Genomic DNA, 9,165 nt, shown 5'->3' with positions numbered 1-9,165 from the left:
ACAGTCTGGAAAAAAACAGTATTTAAACAAACAAGAGGTAACATGACCCGTGGTGCGTTTAAGGACCGTGGTTATTCTTCAAATGAGTGTCTGGTTCTAGTAGCAAAGTTAGGATCCAGTAGATGGAGCTCATTCCCCAGGATAAGTGGCTCTTGTTGTTGATAGACTTTCTGTAGAAGGTACTGTAGTCCAGGTGAAAGACCTTCTGAGCTCCATTTGGATTCAGAACCTTTTTTCTTTGAAACACTTCTAATAAATGGCAACATAACAACAAATAGAGCTACACATGAACATAAAACAATTGGAACAAACAAATTAGTTACATCACTGAACAGAAGAAGGCAAAATAAAATAAAATAATAAACCACACATAAATGGTAAGGGTGAGAAAGAACAAAGGAGAGAAATGTTTCTGTTTTTTATTTTTCATGAATCTGAATGAATCAAAACATAAACAAATCTTAGGAAATATATTAAACGTCGTTTGGTTTCTGAAAATTTACTTATATTAATATAAAATTTGTCAAGTAAAACAACAACAACTGAATCAAAATAGACGGTTATGTGAAATTACACCCAAAATAATTTCTTTTTCTAAATTTACCAAAAGTTAATTTAAAAGAACACTAGAAATGAAATTTATATTATGACGTAAATGCAATCAAAATACAAACAGCAATCCTATCAACGTTTTTAACACGAAAAATATCATTTCAGTGAGACGACTCATGCAGAGTTAAAGTAGATTATTTTCATGGTTGTGACTTTATCTCCTGATGTTTGGATGAAGACAGAAGCTCCTCCCATCACGCTGCAGTAAAGGTCAAAGGTCACCTTTTGTCTAAAGTTCAGTTTCAGTTTGAAGATGATAAATCCTCATCAGTCATGTCTGTTGAGTCACAAACTGCAGGAGCTTCATGAAGCTGCTCAGATTCCAGAATGATGAAGAAAATCAGAACCAGAGATCCAACTGGGTTCTACTGAACATGAACTCCACAGAGAACAGGGACTCACTTCTTTGAAACACTTCTAACATATGGCAACATAACAACAAATAGAGCTACACATGAACATAAAACAATTGGAACAAACAAATTAGTTACATCACTGAACAGAAGAAGGCAAAATAAAATAAAATAATAAACCACACATAAATGGTAAGGGTGAGAAAGAACAAAGGAGAGAAATGTTTCTGTTTTTTATTTTTCATGAATTTCAATGAATCAAAACATAAAAAAAAATCTTCATTTGAAGTGTATAAAAATGTGGTCTGGTTTCTGAAATTTCTTTGCATTAATATAAAATTTGTCCAGTAAAACATTAAAAACCTAATGAAAACAGACGGTCTGGACAAAACCTAGTTAAAACGAAACAAGCCTCATTACATGAAAAAGAACTGTATGGTCAAAGAATTTAAAGATGGTGGTCTCAAAGTTACTGATTTTGACTGCAGCCTAAACGGAACCCTGAAGATAAACTGGTTCAAATCCTGGATCAAACACAACCAATCCTTCTGGTTTTGTCTCTCAAATTATTTATTTAATAAATTAGATGGGTTAAAGTTGGTGCTTATTTTGATGTTAATACGCTCGCTATAGCGTTATCAGAGTTCCACAAACAAATTCTGCTATACTGGAAAATATTGTATGTGCATAATTTCTCACCACACTCAAATATTATTTGGAGCAACAGATACATCCTCCACAGAAACAAGTCCTTGTTTTGTGCTGAATGGTTTGGATGACCAGTCGGTAACTGATCTGATGGACACGGATAGTAATTTATTAGATTATGAGCAATTTTGTATTTATACCATAACTTCAATCATCCCATCTCAGAATTCTTTTTTTTCTTCTAAACGTTTTTTCTTCTAACTTGTTCTGTCCAACAACTATCAGATGAAGGATGCCCTCTTATGGACAATAAATGTAATAAGTAATTGATTTATTGAAAGATTATTTTCTGGACAACAGAACAAAAATAATATACTGTAGAAATCTGAACAAAATATTGTTACTAAATGAAGAAACGATTTCATGAAAACTTTATATTCCCTCAAAATTTAAAGAAACACACTGAGATGAAGGGGAATCTACAGCAAAACTGAAGGAGAACAGGAAGTTGGAGTTGTCCTTAACATTTAATTTAGTTTTAATATGCCTGTCCCTCTTAGTATGATTTGTGTTATTATATCTTTTATAATTATTTTAATGTTTTGTAATGTATGTAGCCTTTTTTAATCAATAAGTATTTTAAATTATTTTAATTGATCACTAAAACCCGTCATGACACATTTCCCATAATGCAATGTTTTGTAGTCATTGGGCAGCATTCAGTCAGTGCAGTATTAAATTTCCGGCTGCGTTCGCTCAGGTTGGCGCCTTGTCTGATCTCAGGAATCTGTAACGATTGTTCTGATCTCCAGTGAACGGCACCTGTTCTTTTATGAACCAAAGTTTGAATTCAACTCTGAAAATATAGGAGTGTTTGACCGGCTGCTCTACAATAACTTGTGACCAGAGTTTAAATGTGCAAAAAGTCACAAGTAAGAAAATTCAAAGATGGTTAATGAATTTTGTTTCTCCTTTACTGATTTGTGGTTTAAAGAGTAAACTTTAAAAAAAAAACATTCAACACAGACTCTAAATTGGGAGCACATCCTCTCTGACTTCTCCACCTTTAATGTCATTTATTAGTTATATTATTACAGTTATTTATTTGCTTGTTTTGTTGTATTTTGAGGACCCCCTTGAAAACGAGATGACACATCTCAAGGGGCTTATCCTCTAAACAAATAAATTGAATTGAATAAGTCCAAGTCCAGTCCAGATTTACAGACAATCATCTTCATCCACACTGAGGGTCTCAGCTGTTTGGGAGGAAGTGCTGCTAAGTGTCCATCAGTAAGAAGAAGACAAGAGAAGCCGTGATCAGAAGAACCATTGATGGATTTACAGAACTGTAGAATTGGAGTCTTCTTTTGGATTTAATAGTTTTTATTCAACAGTGTTAACTGAACTGTGTTAATAAGGACGTTTAAATCAGAAAACAGTAGATATAGAAGACTAAATGAACAGAAATGTATTACTGATTTATTTACTTATTGATCAGCATCCGACTTAAGTTCCAGGTTCCAATCCCTCTTCTTCCATTTCCGTGAGCTCTGTGTTCGTCACCCCACCCTCCTCCTTCGGCTTTCACCTGTGAGCTCCGTTAGGGGTAGTTTAATTCCCAAAGTTTTCCATGGAGATCTTTGTTTCATGTATCTGAACGGAGCTTTATGCCAAACTAAAAGAAATATGGAATACATTTTCTTTACTGCAGGAGTTGTCTGACTGAAATGAATGTCCCACATTGATTTTGCATTAGGAGGCCTTCACAACTCTTGCTGAAGGCCCTTACCCTGCCTGGCAACAGAGGACAGCTCAAATGCTGGTTAACGGCTAAATGGTTAAATGCTGCAATGTGAAAACACGTCTGTCTAGAAGCAGCATAACCATCACAAACACAATGGACAGACATGTAGAATGATTTAATGAGTATGCTTTGACATAATATAATGAACACTCGATTCAGATATTTTTAGGCCTTCAGAGAAAGCCTTGAAGGCCCTGATGGCCCACCGCTGACCAAATCTGAAACTAAGCCAGTCTTTTGACAACTATTAAATGCCTCCAGCACAGCTATGGAAGCACAGATCCACCCCATTACTATCAGTGACCACGCACCAGTTTCCCTGACTCTTAAAAACAAAACATCACCACTTTCATTAAGGAGCTGGAGGTTCAATACATCTTTGCTCAGAGACCGTAACTTTATCGTCTTCTTTGCTAAAAAATGGTCCTCATATCTTCAAAATAATGACCACCCAGGTATTTCTTCATGCCTTTTATGGGAAGCCGGGAAAGCAGTCATGAGAGGAATATGTATTAAATGAATGGAATGTATTTACTGTGTATTTGAACTGTATATTGTGAAATCTGAGCATAGGTGATGGTGTGAGAAATGTAAATAGGATGCAATGTTTAAAAGGGAGCAGATAATTATAAGAATTGTATTCTTCAATTCTGCTCCCTTCTAATCATGAAAATGTTCAATATGTGAGACAAACATGTAAACATTTGGACATCAATTTTCATGAAAGGAACAAATAAATAAATAAATGAATGAAAATGATTCCTCCTAAACTGGAAATCTAAAAATAATCTTAGCATCAACCACTACAGAAACCTCATGTCAGAGCATATTAGTTTAGAGATAATGTCCTCCACAAAAAACCTGTCGGCTTCAGACTCTCCCTGGCCCCAGCTGATTAGTCACATCACCTAGTAGGGGTGGGATGGTGATGGGTTGAGCCAGGTCCTGGCTGGTTGGGTGGGCCGGGGTGGGTTTGGGGCGCGCACTCTGCCGGCAAATTGGCAGGGGTTCCTGGGCTGGTGCCTTCTGGGCGCAGGGTAGGCGGTGCGGCTGACCAGGAACGGTGGCCGGGTGCCGTGCTGGGTGGCTGGTCGCCGTGGTGGGGGCTGTGGGGGGGGCTTGGGGTTCTGGGGCCTGGGGTCGCCTGCCCGCGCATGGGATTGGTTTTGGGGGGTCGACGTTGCATTCACAGCATGGGGTAAGGGATTCACCTGGGTGGGTTTGTTTAATTATTTGTTTATTTTTATCCTTTTTCATTTATTTATTAATTTTTTATTTTATTTATTATTTATATATATATATATATATATATATATATTAGGGGGGGGCCCTGGGGGGGGCGGTGTGCTAGTCCTTAGGGAGGTCAGGGCATGAATGGTGGGGCTGGACCCCCTGCCCCTCCGTTTTAGCACAGGGCCCCTTCCTTGCTGGTTGTCTCTCGGCGCTACGAGGCTCTGGCCTCCATCTGCGGCTGGCTTGCCACCTCCTGACTGCCTGGCCGGTCGCTAGGGGGAGCCTTCTTCCCATGCCCATCGGCCTGCTTCTCCCCGCTCTCACCCAAACAAATGTTGCATACAGGCACATAGGCCTCCGGGAACTGGATGGGTGGGTTACGCTGGCGGGGCTCACTGGGGGTGTCTCTCTCTCACTCACAGAGGGACCCCGGAGTGGGGGGGTCTGTGGCTTGACAGCGGTGGGGCCCCCCACACTGGAGACCTCCTATCTTACCTGCAGCACACACACAGCACACACACACCTCCATACATGGTGGGGTCGGGGGGGGGGGCGGGGGGGGGCGGTCTTCACCCGCCTGGTCCTCTCAGGGCGGCCGGGCTTGTGGGTGTCCTGTCGGCTGCGGTAATGGTCGGGCATGCGGCGCTGGGGGGGTTGGTCGGCCGGAGGGAGTTACTGCGTGGTGGCGGGGGGTGGGGGGTAACCAGAAGATTGAGAGTATGTCTGCGAGAGTGCATGGGTGGGACGGACCTGGGGGCTGGCTCGCTGGGATCCTCTGGGGCTTTCCCTCCCCATCACAGAGGGGGGAGGGCATTGAGGGGGTTGGGGAGGGGGGCTCAGATAATATGGCGGGGGAGGAGGGTTGTAGTGGGTAGGGTTATGGGGGGTGGCTGTGGGTGTGCGGCAATCTCTGGGTTGCTCAGGTCGGGTGGCTAGCGGAGACGGAATGTAAACAGTAAATTATAAAATCTAAAAAACAAATCTTTACAATTCAACTTTTTACTTTAGAAAAGTTTAGGTTTTTCCTTTTAAAAAAATTAAAGCGAAACAAAACAAAACACGGCAACCAACAACTCTGCTGCTCCTCATAGCGTCTCTCTTCATCTCATCTTTGAGCCATTGGACTTTGATTTTTCATTAATGGGACTGCAGCATTGAGGGCATGTCTGTACTGTGGTGACCTGTCTCCATCTGCATTAGCGTGCATGCGTGTGCGTAGGTGCCAGTTACGCCATCATTTAAAATAAATGTCTGTTTTGTTTCATTTAACCAAGAGAAAATGTCAGAGCCTACAAAATCTAAGTAACGACGTAACGAGGGTTTCTGTAATTGTAATTTACCACCAAAATTGGACCTTTTATTTATTAAGGTACTCCGTTACTGACAAAAGTGATTAAATACCAGGAATTTGTTAATTTGAAACAAAATACTAAATCAATGACCTGCAGCACCCCAATCCCATAAGTAAACTCAGATTTAAAATGTGCTGTTTGTCATAATGTGTGTGAATTTTGTTTTCATTTTCCACTATGACACGATAAAATCACAGATCTGTCGTCCATCTCTGTCAGACTCTCCGCTGCATTTGTGGTCATTTCTTTCACCATTTGGATGCTTTGTGAAACATCGCAGACAATTCACACAGAACTTCCAGCAGTTTTGTTTTTTCAACACAGGTTTTATCAATCAATCAATCTATGATTTGTATAGTACTCAGAAAAGTAGAGGCAACCAAAGTGCTTAACATAAAATCAAATAAAATCACTAAACAAAATGATGCAATAGAGAAACAACAACCAAAAAACAACAAAATCAATTAAACAATAAAACAATTAAATAATAAAATTAACAGAATGAACAAGCTGACCCACTAGATCTGCTCGCTGGAGTAAAAAGCCTGGGGCAAAAGAAGAGTTGTTAAAAGTGTCTTAACCCTCCTATTATACTTGGGGTCAAATTGACCCCAAGGGTGAAAGATGTGAGTAATATTTGAGGAGAATACGAGGGTTAAAGTCACTGACGGTTCTGGCTGACCTCACAGAAAAGGGGAGAACATTCCAGAGTTTTGGAGCTGCAACTGAAAAAGATCTGCCTCCCCGAGTCACCAGCCGAGTCCTGGGAACCGTTAAAAGCATGTGATCTTCAGATCTGAGGACTCTGCTTTGACGATAAAGATGTAACAGCTCAGAGAGATACTGAGGTACCAGACCATTCAAAGATTTACAAACCAGATAAACAATCTTCCAAATGATTCTAAAAGACACAGGCAGCCAGTGAAGAGAACGTAACAGTGGAGTGATACGCTCACACTGTCTGGTCCCCGTTAACAGCCGGGCCGCTGAATTCTGAACCAGCTGGAGACGGCAGAGCAGAGACGGTCAATATCACTGTACAGAGAGTTACAGTAGTCCAGTCTGGAGAAGATCACAGCATGGATCACTTGTTCCACAGCATGAGGAGGAACATATTGCTGGACTTTGTTGATTTTTCCTTAAGTGATAAAAACTAGACATATCATGAGATTACCTTTTCCTCTCCATCCAAATAGGATTTTTATCTCCTCTAAGGACCACCACCATGATGGACTGGAGGTTTGTGCATACCCTTTGCCCAACTGTAGCAGCAACCAGCACCTGTGACCCTGAAAACTGTCAGTCAGGTGGATGATTGGATAGAAGAAAACTTCAAAAGGCAACATTAGTCTAGTTTAGTCATTGACCTCAGTCTCAGAACATTTCTTTTGTTTATTTAAAGGCTGTTTTCTCCTAGCCTCTGAAGTGATGCATCATTCTCCACAGAAAGCGGGTCAAACTCTGCTCCTGAAGTGATGAAGGGTGGAGGAGGAGGACGGGAGGCTGGCTGCAGAGAGAGGGAGGTGAAAGAGAGAGAAGGCATCTGTAATCCTCTAAACATGAAGTGCGGGTCAGAGCGCTGAGCCTCAGTGTGAAGGATGGCTTCATCCTCCTCCCTCTCAGCGCACAGAGCATCTGTGGTTGTGGGCGGCGGCACACAGCAGGATGACGGCTCGTCTGACCCTCCTCCTCTGGGCTCACGCCGTCAGTCTAACACTGGGTGAGTATGACGGCTGCTGAAGCAGAGTTTAAGCATGTGAGCTGACTGTTGGCATCAGCACCACTCAGAGTGCTCAGCTGCCAGGGATTTGGGCTAAAGAGCTGTGATGTTTTCCATGTTCCCCTCTGGGATGCTCAGATGTGGTCATTTGTGCTCAAGGTCAGAATTTGAGTTCTTCAGACTGTTTGCCTCCAAACAGAAAGTAGGTGGATTTATTTTAAAGTTTACTTTCTGAGAGGCTTTGGGGCAAAACGTAATTCCTGGAATTATGTGAAAGGTAAAAAACAAAAACAAAGAATCTCTTGGATGTCCGTTAAAAGGAAACAACATTCTGAGTTCAGCCCTGCACTCTGCTGGGGTTGTTGGTGATGTTCCTTCAGTCTCCTCTGTTGCTCTGCAGAACCTGTGAGTCAGAACCATGCAGAAACTTGAACCATCTCTGTTTTTTAATGAGAGTTTCATGTTTGGAGCCTGACGAAGACATGGCTGTGAGGAGAGAAGAGTTAAAACTGTTTGGTTTTTTGAAAAAGCTGCTATATTATCTGAAATTACATTTAAAAACCTGAAACTTCAGAGGGAGGCTCACAGACATGGAGATGAGTTCAACAGGAGTCCAGAAGAATGACAGACTTTCAAAATGAAGTAAAGGATCCTGGTTATGATGACAGATTGTTTTTTTTCTTGTTTTCCTTTTTTTTTGTGGGGTTGGTTTTATTTTCAGGTGTTGTTTAGCAGTTCAATTTTCAGTTGGTGATGCTCCTCCTGTTCCCTGAAACCTCAGGTTTTGGCTCCTCACACTTCAGTTGTTCCCATCTCTGTCACGTTCAGTTTTAGTCCAAGCGTCTGCTGACAGTCTTTCTTCTGGGTTAACAAAGTTTTTAGAGTCATCAATGCTTTAATATTTGCAGTCCATCTCAACAGTGGAAAAGAAATCATCAGGGTCCACAACCTTGGGCTGATCATGGGAGCCAGAGTTTGGCATACATTTTACAGTCTTTTACTCAGTCTTTTACTGCTTGAATGAAGATGAATGAAGATGCTTTCTGTTTCAGATTGACAAACTTTAAGAGGATTGCTGGTTTGTCAGTCTCTCTCCTCCGGTAGATTTTCAATCCGGTGATAATCCCGTCGTTAGATCTGGAGTTTTGTTCTTGGTCATCCATTCATTTTCATGAATTCATTTTATGTCCATCCTGTTAAAACACTGCTCCTGCAGAGCCCGGACCTGCTTCCCCTCTTCGATTGCATCCAAAATTCATAGATGAACAATCTTCATAGCGTTGATCTCCTCCAGCACAAAATCAAGCATCTTCCTGAAGTCCTCATATTCCTCCGACACTGTTTTTTTTTGGGTGGCATGTTTAGGAAATGCTTTTCTCAATATTTACACTTTTCTGTAGTAAATAGAGTTGAGAAGTGCAGATGCTCTACACCTGCATGGCG

At 41.2% G+C, this 9,165-nt stretch overlaps 1 protein-coding gene across 1 annotated transcript in view; it reads left to right on the top strand.

Annotated features, from left to right (window-relative positions):
• Positions 1-7,435: 7,435 nt before the first annotated feature.
• LOC101164153 (immunoglobulin superfamily member 21-like) overlaps positions 7,436-9,165 on the top strand; it is a 28,795-nt gene continuing 27,065 nt past the window's right edge. The window contains exon 1 of the mRNA XM_011477664.3: positions 7,436-7,722. Coding sequence (XP_011475966.1) covers positions 7,668-7,722 — 55 coding nt within the window. The 5' untranslated portion in view covers positions 7,436-7,667. The remainder of the gene's footprint in view (positions 7,723-9,165) is intronic.

Source organism: Oryzias latipes, chromosome 7 (assembly GCF_002234675.1).
Source record: "Oryzias latipes chromosome 7, ASM223467v1".
NCBI lineage: Eukaryota > Metazoa > Chordata > Actinopteri > Beloniformes > Adrianichthyidae > Oryzias > Oryzias latipes.
This window is presented reverse-complemented; position numbering and strand designations above follow the sequence as displayed.